The sequence below is a fragment of the Lethenteron reissneri genome, chromosome 17 (assembly GCF_015708825.2).
Source record: "Lethenteron reissneri isolate LAM-NWPU_2019-01 chromosome 17, ASM1570882v1, whole genome shotgun sequence".
NCBI classification, from domain to species: Eukaryota; Metazoa; Chordata; class Hyperoartia; order Petromyzontiformes; family Petromyzontidae; genus Lethenteron; species Lethenteron reissneri.
In genome coordinates this window covers 4,558,669-4,576,009 of record NC_083795.1, presented here as the reverse complement: position 1 = coordinate 4,576,009, position 17,341 = coordinate 4,558,669, and the positions used below count along the sequence as shown (strand labels likewise).

The 17,341-nt window shown below is 42.6% G+C and overlaps 1 protein-coding gene across 1 annotated transcript; it reads left to right on the top strand.

Moving 5' to 3' along the window:
* Positions 1–27: 27 nt before the first annotated feature.
* On the top strand, positions 28–17,275 carry LOC133343348 (peroxisomal acyl-coenzyme A oxidase 3-like). The gene is given in 19 exon segments (XM_061552879.1): positions 28–204; positions 1,741–1,901; positions 2,977–3,210; positions 4,971–5,045; positions 5,301–5,390; positions 6,332–6,475; positions 6,969–7,057; positions 7,231–7,327; positions 8,032–8,214; positions 8,950–8,985; positions 8,987–9,073; positions 9,326–9,446; positions 10,114–10,236; positions 11,025–11,129; positions 11,326–11,441; positions 12,560–12,734; positions 13,430–13,497; positions 13,743–13,829; positions 14,221–17,275. Coding segments are annotated over 18 exon segments (2,106 nt in total). The 5' UTR covers positions 28–204; positions 1,741–1,745; the 3' UTR covers positions 14,341–17,275.
* The last annotated feature ends 66 nt before the right edge of the window (positions 17,276–17,341 follow it).

Here is a 17,341-nt window from a genome sequence, read left to right as displayed (position 1 = left end):
TTCGCGGCGATGACGTCACTACGGGTTCCGCGGTGGGGGGAGGCGTTCGCGTGGTTCGCGTTTCGTAAATGCATACCCGCCCCCTGGACTGTACTGTGGGTCATCGCTCCGCTTTAACCATTTACAACTAAAAGCGCGCGGAGACGTCGTGAGCGGCGAGGCCGAGAAGGTGAAGCACGGACGGTAGAGCGAACAGCAAACCCGGTGGGTTAATCTCGTGTCGCGGTGTGGACACCACCACCACCCCTCACCACCACCCCTCACCACCACCACTCCTCGCCACCACCACCCCTCGCCACCACCACCCCTCACCACCACCACCCCTCACCACCACCATCACCACCACCCCTCACCACCACCATCACCACCACCATCACCACCACCCCTCACCACCACCCCTCACCACCACCACCCCTCACCACCACCACCCCTCACCACCACCCCTCACCACCACCCCTCACCACCACCACCCCTCACCACCACCCCTCACCACCACCACTACCACCCCTCACCACCACCACCACCCCTCACCACCACCACCCCCTCACCACCACCACCACCCCTCACCACCACCACCACCCCTCACCACCACCACCCCCACCACTACCACCACCACCACCCCTCACCACCACCACCACCCCTCACCACCACCACCACCACCCCTCACCACCACCCCTCACCACCACTACCCCCACACAGAGGGCAGGTTGCTCGTGCCCATTGAGTGCCGAGTACCAAAGAGCGAGCGCCGACATTGGGGTGGAGACTTGACCACCTTGCACCTTGCACCGTGCACCTTGCACCGTGCACCGTGCACCGTGAACCTTGCACCGTGCACCGTGCACCTTGCACCGTGCACCTTGCACCGTGCACCTTGCACCGTGAACCTTGCACCGTGCACCTTGCACCGTGCACCTTGCACAGGTGAGCGCCGCCTGCAATCGTCGATTGAGCCGCAAAGGCAACGATCCACGCACCATCCACGTTGCCCCGCGACATTCACGGTCAGCCGGCATTTGTTTAGCGGCTCAATTAAAACGAGAGCCTCTCTCAGTGACATGCGTACCTGTCAAGCCCTTATCAGTGCCCTACCTTATTAAAGAGCAATTCCAGATTGTTATTGATCACCCCGTGTCCCTTATACATCTCAACGTTCATCCTACAACGTCCCATCACAAGGAGAAACACAAATAAATAAACATTTTAAAAACTAAATTTTCCTTTAACAAAAATACGCGTACATCGTATGGGTTGACAGGTATGATCATATGTTTGGATCAGATTGAGTGAGTAAAATGCCAATGTGTGTCGTCCACCCTCCACCAAATAAATAGATACAGTTTTTTGTTTCTCGAGCACACTGCTAGTTTTTGAATAACGTAACAATTCACAGGACGACATTTCGCTGGGAGTTTGTAAATAAACACTTGAGTTGTGATTTCTTACAAATATGTTTTCAAGCCGTACTCAGCTGTCTGCTGGTTTCAATTTATTTCGATGTCTCTCAATTTCAATAAATGAGTTTTATATAGAACATCAAAGTTATCAAAATCAATCGATTGGCCTTGTGGGACAGGTATGTTCCACAACTGCCAACTGTTGTGTTTTTCGAGTACGTCATGTTCCTGTGATGTATTTTTTTAATCATGTGCCGATATTTGTTCCTATTGATGTTTCTCCCCTTTTGTTGAGTCTGATTTTAACTCTGGCCACTACACATCCGTGTCCCCCGTGGTGCAGTGCGTATGTGGTGGAGTTGCAGCATGGCGAGCGCCATAGACGATGGACTTCTCTTCCCGGCGATGCCCAGGGGGCCCCTGGACTCGTATCGTGCAAAGGCGTCCTTCGACTGGAGGCAGATGGCCCTCTTCTTGGACAGCGAGGAAATTCTGCACTTCAGGGTGCCTTGTTTAAATGTCATTTTTTGTTAATGCAGTCAGGAAAAAAGTTTGCAGACACTGGATAATAATTGAACGTTGCCATTCTCGACAAGAAAAAAATTAACCCGTAAAAACAAAGTTTTTCACTATAAATCCTTTATACGCGTGGCATCGGTTTTATTTTATTATTCATTTCTGTTATTCTTGAGTAAGAGTTTCATTTTTATCACATTGGTATTTTAAATTAAATATAAAAAAAAATTCCTAAAAAGTGGAAAATTTTGGAAAATGTTTTTCACAAATGAATTGTCACGCACAACGAGTCTGTGTGCAAAATGTCAGCTCGATTGGATCACGGGAAGTGGGTTAAAAAACGACCGAAATATTTGCACGGTCGTAAGCGCGCAAGCAAGTGAACTAATATAAAGGATTTAAAAATATGCCGAGCTATAGCCTTTGAGAGGGGTCGGCCGCCGAAATAACAAGAAGAAACATTTATTTATCGAATTCGGTATAATACTCAATATTTCAAGTGCCGCAATGTATGTGAATACATACATTGCGTCACTAAGCAATCAGTAAAGAGCTGCACGCAGCTATAGAGCCACAGGTTGCCAACCCATGCCCTATGACAACATCCCACGGAGTGCCCTCTAAATCTGAGCAGGAGTTAAGCCAGAATAGTGCTTGGACGAGTGGCCACAATGCACACCAGGTTATCATCGGCGTCTGCGGAGCTGTGCTAAGTTGTAGGCAGCACAGAGTAGCACAGCAAATTCCGTTGTACTGTGCTCCTGACCTTCAATAACATACACTGACCAGCATGAAGTCCGGCAAAATAACCACCATGACCTGCATTTCGTGGGGAGTCCTTCATCCAGCAGTGGAATGACAAAAGGGTTGTACACTTACAAAAAGTGGGCAGACATGAGTTAATCAGACTTTTCAAGCTCCCTTACAAATATACTGAGCCAATTGTGCCACAGTGCTATGCCATTTAGGCCACCTAGTCTAACTTAGGGGTGGGTTCACAAAACATGGTATGACATTGTCTCATATACGAACTGGTGGTGTTCCCTGTTATGCTTGTGTGTAGAAACTGGTGTTTTCTGTGCTGGAGAAGGACCCACTCTTTGCACAGCGGCCCGGTGAAGACGTGCCCATTGAGCGCAAGCGTGAGCTCACCTTCCTGCAATGCCGCCGTCTCTTTGAGTACGACTTCCTGCCCCTGGAGGATATGCTGCAGTGTCCCTTGAAGATAGTGGCCCTGAACGAGTGCCTTAACATGTATGGTCACGATAGCTGCCCCAAGTACCAGCTCAGCAAACAGGTGCGTGCGTCCCTTCCAATGTGTGGACAACAGTAATTTGGTTCAGTGTACAAATGTCAGGGGATAACCCGTTGGATGGGGAGAAACGGTGACACGGTTCTTTGCGCGCTTCAATATGAACCCAGAAAACTGAGTTACATTCCCGTTCATGGGAATGGTATCTTAAACGATGTTGCGTACCCGTTCAGCAATTTGTCAAACCACTGACCAGCATGGTGAAGTAAAGTATAAAACACCCCAAGGCTGGCACAGCATGGGGAGGCCTTCATCAACCAGTGGATCACGGACTAATAAACGGCTGTAGATTTAGATACCTTTTTTATTTTAACTAAATAGATAAATATGTTACTAATCAATTGGCTAGTTTAATGATGCTTAAATGCAATAACATGTAAAATGATCGTTAATTTCCTTGTCACTATATGTTATCTGTTGTGTCCGTGGCTTATATGGGCATTAGTGTTGGGATCAATGAGTACACCTGACTATTTAGGATATTGTTAGTAGGGTGGAGCTGTGGCACAGTGGTTAGCAAAATGCGCTATGAACATGGCCACCTATATTCCCAGGTTAGGCTAACGTCAATAGCAAGTGATATCTAGACCTGTCCTGGGAACCCATTCTTCACAAACCTGCACTGACCAGCATAGTGAAGTAAGGCCAAACAGCCCCCATTACCGTCATGACATTAGGAGGGCTTTGTCCAACGGTGGATTGGTCATGGACTGTAAATTATATTTATTGTTAGAATTTGTCCATGATAATACCGTTTGTATTTATACATTTCTGTGTGTGTAAATACTTGCTGTGAAGTGGACATGGGAAAAAAGATATGAACCTTGCTTCATGCATGTCGCACACACAATGTACACCCTCTTCTTATCCTGGCAGGTCATTAATGTTTAACTGAAAAACGCTTTATCTTTGGCCTTATCACATCTCAGCTCAGCTGAAATCCACAGAACCTCATTTTCCTTGAGGAAAATGTCATTAGCTTTCAGTCTGATGAGCAATTATGTGGAATTAATTACATGTTGGTAATCATGTGGAATTATTTTCAAAGAAATGCCTTTCAATTCTATTTTTTAAATTCCAGTTTTTTGGCATTTCGGCGAGCCAGCCACGTTGATGCCAACGAGATTAAAGTCTATTCTAAAGGTCATGGCTTTTTCAAAGTTTAGAATTGCAGGAATCACTTTAGACAAAGTACAGTATATGTGTGTTTCATGCCACGCACTTTGCATTATAAATTCCTTTCCAAATATGTTTGTTTTTCACTTTTGCAATAGAAAACGTAATCTTTGCAAAATGATTCATGAAACCATCGGCCAGTAAGTTTGACTTATTGCATGACATCTCTGATGGTGTTTTGCTCTATCTTAGCCGAGGAATAAATGACACTTGGGAAATTCGTCATGTTCTACGGGCTCTTTGTACTCGTGGTAGTTATTAATTATCACTGTTTGCTAATACTATTAAAATTTGACTTTCACAGAACCAGCTTCCACGGTTATATTTTTCCCATTCCAATTTAAGCATTAGCCTTCATTGTATTTTATAATAAAAATGTTTGCTATAGTTCAATTCCATTGTGTTTTCTTTCAACCATAATCCATTGTTAATTATAATATAAAAAATTATGTAACAGTACGATTCATAACCAAGCACAACGAGCAGTGTGTCTTGAGTTGCTGGCACTTGTGTTTTAAAATCACTGCTTTGAACCATTTCCCGAATGTGCTCTTGTGATATCTCTTTAGATGTTTGGTGGAACTGTAAAAAACTCAGGATCAGAGAGACATGAAGAATTTGTCCGCAAAACAGATTCAATGGAGGTGAGCGGAGATACGAATGAGCACTTTCAAAGTTTCCTTTAATGTTAACATTATAGTACATGGTGGTGTTAAAGGAATTTGTTGGAGAAACATAACACAACTAATGAAGTCTTCTTGAAATACCTCATCTGATTTTCAATCAAGTTTGGAAAGTTGCTTAATTATTTAAAGTTCACTGCACACCGAGTAACATAAAAGTGAAGTGAAGTATTGACACATGCCATGAATGTCATGTAAAATACGTCTTTGTTACAGATTTTTGGCTGCTTTGCACTGACAGAGTTGAGCCATGGCAGCAACACCAAAGCCATGCGAACAACAGCCACCTATGACCCTAAAACACAGGTGAAGTCCTCACAGCACATTAAGAATGGACAATTACGTGACCAGCTGGCTCAGAGAACTGAGCGAGAAATGTTGAGATTCTCGGTTCAATTCCAAGCTGCTGCCTGTGATTAAAACTGATTCTTGAATGTAGAGTGTTGACTGGTATCTGCCTTGTTCACTGGGGACTGCACATTAACCCATCTCATAAAATCTAGTCCTACACTAAATTTGGCGAAATCCCAGCCTGGTTGCACTGCTTTGCAAGAGATTTGATTGCATCCTTCGTCTTACGAGGCCAAAAGTGCAATTGGCATCAAACTGGGGGGAAATGTTCGTGACATAAAAAACAAGTAAGACACAGCCAAAGCAGATTGTTGGACAGGCATGCATAAGAGTAGACAAGCATGGACAAGCAGACCCCAGAATTTGTATTGTGCAGTATTATAATATGCGATACTATTATGCCATCTCGTGCTTTTTAGAGAGCCCTTGAATAGACACTAACAAGTACATGATGCTGTATTCTAAGAAATAAAATGGTTCCGATGAAGCTACAAAATAGTGTGATTAGCCTCCTTGATGAACATGTGAAATTCATATGCATGAGTGTAAGTCTATGTATAATTGTTAACATATCCAATGTATTACTAATTACATAAATCATTATACCATCGCACATTATTTTAATATTATGCATATTAAAAGGGAGGTTCAAAAATACAGTGTTAGAAACATCACCTTGTGGAGCGCTATTCAAAGTTGTTGAAGTGCACAGTGATCATGTTGGTGCTTGTCTGGGGAGCCTTCATCTTATTTTCATCAGCTAACTTACATTATAATGCTGCTCGTTTCTAAATATTAATATTTTCACACTTGGAACCATGTCTGCAAACACATGGCGGGGATGCATCTGTTGTCATTGAAGTGCCCTGTTGCAAAGTTTTTGCGTGCCCTGACAGGAGTTTGTGATCAACACTCCGGACTTTGAAGCCGCAAAGTGTTGGGTTGGGAACTTGGGAAAAACGGCAACGCACGCAGTCGTGTTTGCGCAACTCTACACGCCGGACGGTCATTGTCATGGGCTACATTCCTTCGTGGTGCAGGTGGGTGGGAGACAATTTATTGACTAACGGAGTTTTGTGTTAATGCAACAAAATATCTTTAAATGTATTTTATCGCTCTAAGAGGACTTCTAGAAAAAAGCATGGCATAACATCTTTTGTCTGCACTTAATTTGGATAAATTCAAGCTCTGAGAATGAAAATTATTGGTTTGGCTGCCATGCAAGAAACCTTACTCAGTGGCTGTCCGAGTGGGAAAGTGCTGCCCCCTACTGTGGACCATAGGTCACGTGATGGGATCTCAGAAGTAGTTCTATGAGAGCCACTTACCCTGGGCCGCTCTCTATCACGAAGGGTTGCAATGCTTTGTTTCAGATCTAAATTGATGCTTCAACCCATGGTATGATGATAATTCAGATAATATGAGCAAAACATATTTCATAAATATTACAAATAAAATGTCAAATTTGGTGATTATGGGAATAATAATTATGTTAATTGAGGTGCTGATGGACGATGTCATCATGGTGTGTAGGTCAGGGACACAAACACCTTGCTCCCCAGGCCAGGCATGTTGGTGGGTGACATGGGCAAGAAGCTGGGAATGAATGGACTTGACAACGGGTAAAGAGATTGTTATTTCCACTCACACAATGATATGCAATTGTATAAGTAATCCACATTAACATTATTTACTAAAAACAAGTTTTAAGAATATAAAAGTATGATTATACAATACACAAACACCGATGATGTTTTGTATACACACATAATTTCTGCATGTTTGTTGTGTACAGGTTTGTTTCCTTTAATAATGTCCGCATTCCTCGAGAGAATCTGCTAAACAAAACTGGCGATGTGACACCCGAAGGGAAATACATCACCCCTTATAAGGTATCTATTGACAGTTGTCCTTCACATGCCCATTCCCACTCATTCGTCGTCATTCACATGTGTGTATCTGCATGTGCAGTTGGTGTCACCTGAATAACAGTGGACTCTTATTGCATGGATGTAATGTGTTTTCATGCAACCATTTATTTCTATGGTTTACTGGCAAAAAAAAATAGTTCACCGTAATGTAACCTATTTTTAAATAAGTACTTCCATTTCAGGTGAATTATTGAAAATAATACGATGCATGATGTGTTGCTTCTCTTTGTGTCATTACTCAGAATAATGTTAATGATTCGGCACACATGTTTTCAAACCCCAGTCCTCATGTTCCACATACTCTGTTAATATTTGCTCCTATTCTGAACTCAAATGTAAATTGGGCAACTGTATGTGATTATCATATACGGTTGCCATAGGTGAAGGTTAAAAAGTGGAAAGGCCTCCACTGGGAGAGAGCTCTAGAGCCCTTCTGGAAGGTATGTTGATGAATAGTTGCCCCGCACCTCCGATTAGTATGGTTGGCTAAGTAAGGTGCGAAATAAGTTCAACATACACACACAGTCATAATCTAAATATGGTTGCTGGGGAAGCTTGAGCAAAACCTAATGATTGGGATCTGCTGCTTTAGCAGAGCCGCTTAGTCTGCGACTTGTTTTTCATGTTTGATGGTATAGAATTGTGTTGGTTCTGCGATTCACTAGGACCCCAAGCGCCGTTTCGGTGCCAGCCTGGGCATGCTGTCTGGCGGTCGTGTGGGCATAACAGGCATGGGTGTGACCAACCTCAAGATGTGTATGACCATCAGCATTCGCTACTCAGCTGCTAGGCACCAGTTTGGCCCCACAGACAACCAGGAAATCCCTGTGCTGGAGTACCAACTTCAGGTAAATGGTCTACAGCTGCGTTACATGCTCACACAGTATACCCTTAAACATGCATCGTAAATATCCATCCACAACTCTAGATATACATTTCGATTTAAAGCTTTCGTGACTGCAGGGATTCATCTTCTTGGTTCTTTCGGTAAAGTCACGTAGAAGGGAAGTAATAAAATAATAAAAATAAAACATAATAAAAAAATGTATTATATACCAAGAAGATCTAGATATACATGTTTCTTTATTTGCTGTTATATGTTTTATTCTTTGGAAATATGCAAACCCAAATTTGCATGTTATGTTTCTCTTAATATCTGTGGGTGTCTGGTTTTTCGTAATTGAAAGGCGGTTGAAAGTTCAGATCCTGGTTGGAGGTTGACACAGCCTTTCTTCTCTGTTGGGACATCAAAATGAGTATCCATTTGTAGGGACATCCAAACGTGGTTGTCCTTTAGAAATGAAGAATTTCTACCACTGGCTCAGGGCTGTAGATGGGATGTGACCACCACCCCATGCTAAATAGAATGAGAAACCACTCCGACTTTAAATACAATATGTGACTGGGCTGAGACCTTCAATCTCACCGTGGACAAGAATTCAATTCAACTTGGATAACTGCCTAAAGCTCAGACCCATGATTATCAGTGGTTCTTACTCAGTGGTCTCACATGAATTAACCCCCTGCAGCATTTCACCTACACTGAATAGTTTTCTTATTCAATTCTAATTTACATTTTACAGCAATGGCGGCTGATTCCCTTTCTGGCTGCCACCTACGTCCTTGAACCATTTTTCCAAAACGCTCTTCTTCAACTATGCAGAGTTGCAGATGGGGATCATGCAGAAGGACAACAGTGAACGGCAGGTAGAGTTTGTCTATTTATTTACTTAACGATTTGTTTTTAACAATGTTGCATGCCAAACACGAGGAGTCTACTGTTACGATTTTCCGATTTAGAAATTCACGTCCAAAAATAAATTTGATGGAAATATTAAAATGAACTGCTTTATGGATGTATGTATACGCATTTGAAGTGTTTATTCGTTTCGGTTATACTTTTTTAATCACTGGATATCCCATCTTTCGTCTACAAATGTGACCCCATGGCGTGGACAGAGTGAGCTAGGCCGTGAGATCCATGCTCTGTCAAGTAGCAGCAAGGCCCTGTCGGCGTGGACCGCAAGAGACGCCATCCAGGAGAGCCGTGAGGCCTGTGGAGGCCATGGATACCTGGCCAGTGAGGGCCCTTCCTGAGCTCTACACCCGTGACTCCTGACTCCTCTTGTCCTCTACACCCACCCCTGTGTTTCCACCCCTATCACTAAAAATAATCCTCCCCGTGGGCAGTCTATTTAAGCCATGCCTTGCCAACATATGTTCTGATTTAGAGTGGGCCAAGGGCTGATTTCACAATAGTTTCCACTTGCATGGGATTATGTAATCGTCAACACATCCCTCACGCGATGTGTTGAATATTACTGTCCCGTTGCCATCCCTGACAGTCCCCAGTGGTTGGCAGATGGGGACCCTGATGTATGGCAACGAGCTTGCGGAGGCTTTCATCCAGCCTTAGATTGGCCATGGCTAATCGTGATGAAGAGAGCCCGTTGATATGTGACATCCCACCTTTCAAAAGTGTCGTGAGTAAAATGACTGCTGCAAACATTGGAAAATTAAAATAATCGATCGAACAATATTTGAAACATTAAACGATTATCATTTTATTAAAGATTCAATGAACGTCTCATGAAATAATGGCTTGAGCCATTTAGCATGGTTGCCTACGTACGGTGTGAAAGAAGTTCAACACGCATATATACAAGGCAGTATTGTGGTGCTGTATGAAAGGTTTCCTGGAAAATGTGCTCTCCTTGGAACCCTTGCGACTGTGTGCTGCGCCGCAGTGAACCGGCTGGGGGAGTTGCGGGATGGTAACGATCCCAACTGCACGTACGAGGGGGAGAACAACGTCCTTCTGCAGCAGACCAGCAACTACCTCATGTCCTGGGTCAATCGGAAGCCAGCAGGTGCGAGAGAGTGTAGGGAAATCACATTGAATGTGAGCTGATAGGGGGAATTGTATATGTCCAAGGAGATGGTAGGTGAGGGACAGGCTGAGAGTTAATGGATTAAGGAATGTGCATGAGTAAGCAAAATGGAGCATTGTGCACGCAGAAAAGGCAGTCAGATGCATACTGGGAACTAGGGATGTCACCATGTGCATGTAATTGTGCCTCCACTTGGTTTATTTTAAAATTCTAGATTTGAAGCTTTCTTGACTGCAAGGATTCATATTCTTTGGTTTTTTTGGTAAAGTCACGTAGGTAAAAAATGTAACGAAATAAATGAAATAACTAAATTAAATCACGACGTTTCGGAAGCAACACAAGCCTCCTTCTTCAGGTGGAACACGCCACAGCAAAATCACTGTAGTGATGTGGCTTTCGAAACGTCGTGATTTAATTTAGTTTTCATTTATTGTATTATTTTAAAATGTCTGTATGTTGTAGGCATGTCAGGCCACTTAGATTCGGTAATAAAATTACATTTGTACATTCATTAAATGGATCAAATAATATGTATGCGAGTTGAATAGATGTGATTCGTAAGAAATTTTTGTTAGCGTTAAATACACGGTATTGCAGCAAACAACATTTTCCAACAATAAAACGCAAACGACAAATTCAAACAAAAACGGTAAATAATTGATTCTTGAATCATGACCATAAATATTGACAATTAATCAAATTGGGGGAATGTGAATGTGAAGATGTGAGAAGGTGTGACTTGAGTGTTTTATGATTTGCACGAACAGACATCCAGTCGCCAACTGGCTCGGTGGACTTCCTCAGAGACCGCATCAGTATCCTGCAACAAAAGTTCTCGGCTAAAACAGAACAAGAATGTTTTGATTCGTCCAGTAAGAGAAATTTATCAGCTTTTTTTCAATTGAAGTGTACATTTTACATTGAAAAAAACATTAAAATGTTGCATTTTCAGCCCGGGAAAGATTCGATATATTAACTATTCAAAAGGCTATGTAGTTTGCACTTTGTGAACCCATTGCCGCTACAATTTACCCGTGTGACAAGCCTGTTTGTGTTGCTGCATTGCAGTGCCTCTGGCGGCGTACAAGTGGCTGGTTTGCTTCCTGCTCCGAGAGAGCACCAGCAAATACGAGCGCGAGAGAGCGGCAAGCAGCTCTGACTTTGAGGCCAGGAACAACTCGCAGGCACGTATGCCATCACTTGTGGCCCAAAGACTGCATTGTGGCTCAAAGGCTGCATTTACAATTATAGAACTCCTCTCATCCGCGGCCCTATACCCCGCAACTTATTTTATCAGTAGAGACCTCCCAACTATTATCCGCGGCACTATTTCATTCCTATCATGCGATTATCCACGATTTAACTCAGTGCATAGCAAAGCTGCTTCCTGACACTTGGCAAGGGTTTGTTCTCGTCTGACTTAGAAGTCACCAGCCACCAACACTGTCTCACTGGGCACGGGTCCCAGAAAATTATCTGGTTACTCGGGTGGGTCGTGAATTGAGAAAGTTTGGGAACCTCTGTTCGAAATGACCAAAATATGAACATGCACATGGCTACCAACAGGAGGTGCTGTTGCAGAACAGAAACTTAACATTCACCCCCAGGAACCTCATGACATCTTACTACATGCGGTGTTTACTGCATTGATCGCGTTTTATATACATGTGTTTACTTCCACAGTTTGTCATTTTTTTTAGTTCATAAAGCACACAGCATGCACAGTAATTTATAATATTAATCGCTCTATTTCGTGCATGTTGACTGGTGAAACAATAATAACACATCACTGCAAGTATATCAACGATGTAGTTCAGCTCTCCGATGATAATGAGAGATCGGTGGACAGCCATTTTGTCAATCCACTTCCGCACGAAGGCCTCACTATTTTCTTGGTTCTTTCGGTAAAGTCACGTAGAATGGAAATAATAAAAATAAAACATAATAAAATAATTCTCACGACGTTTCGGGCCACAACACAAGCAGCCGTCCTCAGGTGGAGAACAGGTCTGTCGAGAAGACAGAGTCTGAATGCAGTCACGAAAGCTTTAAATCGAAATTGAAGGCCTCACTACTTTATGTGGATCGTTGGGGACATTCTACCTTGTTTTCCACGCGGGTCAGTGTGGGTCGGTGAAGGCGATAAGCATAGACGCGGGAGCATAGACGCAGATTACAACACTTAATTTCACTGCGCTGCCCTCGGCTGCAGTGGACTTTTACAATCCTGTTAATGAAGCTAATTTATCTGTCTGCAGCCATGGTGCATGTTAGAACTTGCATTGTCATTTGTTATGCACAGGTGTTCTACTGCCGCTCGTTGGCGATTGCATTTGTGGAGCACGTGGTGCTGGAGCGGTTCCACACGCTGGTGCACGACCCGGCGGTACCGGCGGGTCTGCAGCCCGTGCTGCACCGCCTGGCTGCACTCTACGGCCTCTGGAGCCTGGAGAAGCATGCGGCCACGCTCTACCAGGGTACCACACATCTCACCGCCCCTCTGACATCCCTCACTGTCCAGTGCGGGCCTTGGCAGCTTCATGTCATCTGTGTCCTGCATAGCAGGCAGTGCTCTAATGGCATTCTTGCAAAGGGGGCTCTATGGTGCTCTGCGTGTTTGACACTAATTTATTATAGAACGATGTGGAATGTTAGGCTTGCGTACATTGGCCACTGAAAATAAGTTTTAGTGTTTTAAAAGTGGAGCACGACGGACAGATACAGGGCCGTAGTTGTAGTGCATCTAAGATGAACTTGTCTCTATAATTCATCAAAATGATAAACGCTGTTCTCATCACTATAGGAAAAGTTAGACACATTAATTATTCATAATTCTAATATATTTTGCTCTTGCATGCAATTTCATCTGTTTTACTGCACTGCTGTAAATCTGTCTGGCATTGTGTTTTAGGCATTGCCTTTCTCCAGATGATACATTAACCAAAGTTCCTGGATGTCCTTGGAGCATTCAGATTCCACTGAAATTCTAGTTAAATTAACCCCAGTATTCTAACAGATCAATAAACCCTTTGGCCTGGCAAAATTACCTCTCCAGGATTTAAAAAAAATGAGATTTGTATGCCTTCATGGAGGATATCCGTCAATGATTAGGAAGTGTTTTTCTAATCTTTTACGAAATTTCGTTTCAATTATATTTTGCTTGCCGTTACAGGAGGCTACTTCATTGGCAGTGCTCCCCTGCAGCTCATAAGGAACTCAATCGTCCGCCTTTGTGCTCAGGTGCTGTCTCATTGTGCACTTTACCAGCGCCTACACTAGACACACTGAACCATGTTGATGATGGGTGTTATAATCTCAGATACTACTTCAAACTACATTAAATTTTGCATGTGTGGCATCCTCACAAGTATCAATTCAGTGTATTTTAGTTGCTTGTCGTGGAGTTCTTGAAATGTGTGCAGGGCAGTAGGGCATATGGTTATCTCTTTAATGTTTGTTACTACTCCTTGGCTTGTGTTTTTCAGTTAAAGGATGAAGCTGTGGCATTAGTGGATGTCTTTGCACCTCCAGACTTCATCCTCAACTCTCCCATTGGCCGTGCTGATGGACAGGTCATCATTCGCGCCTCTTCTCTGCTGTTATATATGCTTGTTAATTCAAATGTCTTGTTTAAAATTAGCACATCAGACAGTTTATTAATTCCTTTGTTTAAAACTAGGAATGATCCCACTCAAATTAACTGTTTTTACAAGGCAATAAGAACTATAGTAGACGTTCACTTGTGAACAATTTTCTTAACAAATAAACGCGACTTTCATTATATTTATTATAATTCATTTAATCCCAGGACGTTATATTTCTAAGTATGTTTTTTTCCGATTTGTTCAGTGACATCACTTAAACAATTATCTAAACAATCGCAACTAGTTGCTTAAGCCTTTCACGGAAAGCTCATGCCTCATTATATCCATCATTTCCACCATGGTCTCTTCTGTCCCCCAGATCTACCAGAACCTGTGGAGCACCATGCTGCAGGGACCAGGTGTACTGGAGCGGCCATCCTGGTGGCAGGAGATGTGCTCCATCAAGACAGTGGTGGGCTCACTGCGCCCTAAGCTCTAGAGACTTGCACAGGAACACCTACTTTACAGAGGAAGAGCCCAACAGCTCTCAAATCCAGACATTGCAGCTCCTATCCTGGTAATCCAATCATTCGAAGTCTGCTGAATAATAATGGATGAAATTCACATTTCCTATATCTTTTTTTCAGGGGTGGAGTCATTCAATGATTAGCTTACTGCACTGTGCACCCTGGAAACCAGTGTTTTATTTAAGGCCACAGCTAGCATCAGCGATGAGTGATATATAATCTGCACCCCACCCCCTCTTCCTTTGAACTAATCCGCACCGACCAATGTGGTGAAATATGGTAGAAAAAACCCTCACGGTAAGGCCTTCATCCAGTGGTGGGTTTACAAAGGGTTTTAAATTATTATTTTAATATTATGTATCAGTTCATACATACTTGTTGTGCATGCTGATGATTAGTTTATGGCCATAGAGAGATTTGTCGAGGAAAAGTTGAAAAGGCTTGCGATTAGTTTACAATTGGAATACATTTGTGATAAGCTGCAGCAAAGAATGGCCACTTTAATGTTTTTATAATCCATACTTTAACGAAGACCTTAGATATGCATCACACTATTCATGAAGAATTTGGTTCAATTGACTCAAAAAAAATGACGTTACTTCCACCCTATCTATCCCACGACCATGCCCCTCATTAAACATTTAGATTTCTTTGGTGCGAGTTACTGCTCTAGCGGCCTTTTGTAACTTTAAAGTTTTTGACTTTATTACACAGAGCATTATACATTCATAAAATAAACTGTAATATATTGAATGTTTATGAGAAGATGAAAGCAAACCATTAAGCAATTCATTTAAAGCAGGTTGGTGACATCTGGGGCTGTATATGTGGTAGGATAAAAAGTCTCGAAACAACACTGCCATCTACTGCTCATCATGTAGCCTGAAAGCCCGATGACCACTTTCGTGGTGATGCAGGCTCCAACTTACTCTGCTCAAGAGATCAGAGACATTACGTGTGGTTTAATCATAGGTCGTTCCATTATAAATTTGGGAAAATGCACCAGCCTGTTTTTTTTTATTGGCCATGTCGGATGATTAACTTGGTTGAGTTAAGTGAAGTGACTTTCATATGATTCATGCGCAACATTGAGACATTGCCTAATTTGGTCCGGAGACGTTGTGAATTCTTCCCCAGCCTGTATCGTGTCCATTACAGGAGAATGCCATAAAGAGAGACGTGCCTTCTTTTGGACCGTGGAGGTCACTTTCAAATCAAATTGGCGGGAAGATGTAGCGTTTCGCCTTTTGAATTCCCATTTAAAATGGATACATGTGGCCAGTAATAACTGCTGCTTTTCAGCCTTTTTGTCTTCGCTGCTTCGATGATTTTAGGTTGCAAATGAGCAGTTGTGTTGATTTTTATATTGCTCTATGTTCATATTTTTGCCAATCTATAGTGTATATGTGGGGAGCTGCGGTAAGGTGGATAGTGCGCTGCACCTACGAATCCGGCAATCCGGGTTCGATTCCTGCTCATGGTCAACACAAGTGAGGATTATCTGAAGCAGTTATGGGCCTCCCCTAGGTCGACTCAGCCGCAAATGAGAACCTGGTGTGATGTATAAACGTTCTCACTGGAGGGGGCAAGGCAGCCTAGGCATGGTGCTGATTAGCCTATCCTCCACTCGGCAGGATAAGATCAGACAACCGGGAATGGCTCTTCTGTTGTGGCTGCTTTGCTAACAGTACTTGCCCCAACAGTCTGTTGAGTCTGTACGGGGGGGGGGGGGGGGGTATTTGTGTAGGTGCAAACATACCTAGTTCCATGACGACAGCAGAAGGAACATGCCTCTAAAATGAAGCACAAAGCTATTTGCACGTGGAAGTGTTGAAATAGCAATAAACTCTTGTGGTCGTCAGGCACTGATGCAGACCATCCTTTTAACAGGGTAACAATGTGGCAATAATTATAAATCCAATGGAATGCGGAAAATCATGATTGTTTTAAATGCAAACAGACTATATAAAGTGGTGCGATCTGGGGATTTACTTTCCTGCAAATCCCTTGCATTGACTTCGCTTGGCCTGCTGTTCAAGGTGCTCTCTAGCACGGTGGTGCTTGATTGGCTATGTTTGAAGCGTTTGGTTCTGCGGTGCTAGATGTCCAAAGAGTTCCGAGGCTAGAAGACTTGTGGGATGTGAACAACACAACCAATGTTCGGGCATTAAGGAGTTTTACGATGCTCGACTTACACGTGGTGTATTCGTGCCAAAGGGATTGCCACTGCTCACTTTAACACGTGGTTTCGTTCTGGTAGGTGTTCCAAGTGGGTTAATGATTTTGCCAGGATGAAAATAAAATAATATTAATGTTTTCACTTGGAACTTGGATTTGATTATTTGTTCTCATACGTTTGGGTTTCATCTTGTTTACACATGGATTCTTTTGTTAAGGTTAGTGAAATACTAAGTGCCTTTGAATGACGATTACCAATTAAAATGTATCGGATTTCATACTTTCATGGATTAATATTTGTGGTGTAACGGTACATCGACTTATCGATATTGATTCTTAAGCTCTAGATACATGCACCATTAATTTATTTAAGAATCTGTTCAATTTGTATACTTGCAATGGATTCATGTGACCCATGCAGTCACTCGAGGCTTCCACAGTTGCTATGTAAAATTATAAAATAACGTGGCAACTCCTATTGTAAATCTTCAGTTGAACACGTTTCAGATTTGTGACTGAATGCAAAATAGCTAGGTTGATGTTTGTGATCACTATTCAATGCGTATAAAATATCTCAAAAGTAGTATGATTTTTAAAAATGTTATACTGGTTTTGGGAAATTAGCTGAAACAACTGGCAGTAATTACGGTTTTAAAATGCATTGCGGTGCATTTGAAATGAATTCTAATGTAGGCTGCAATTTGAATTAAAAGACAATAAAACATGTAATATGTATGTCCATCTTGTGGATGATTCTCAACACCAAACCCCACTCGTTCCACATTTCCACTTCAT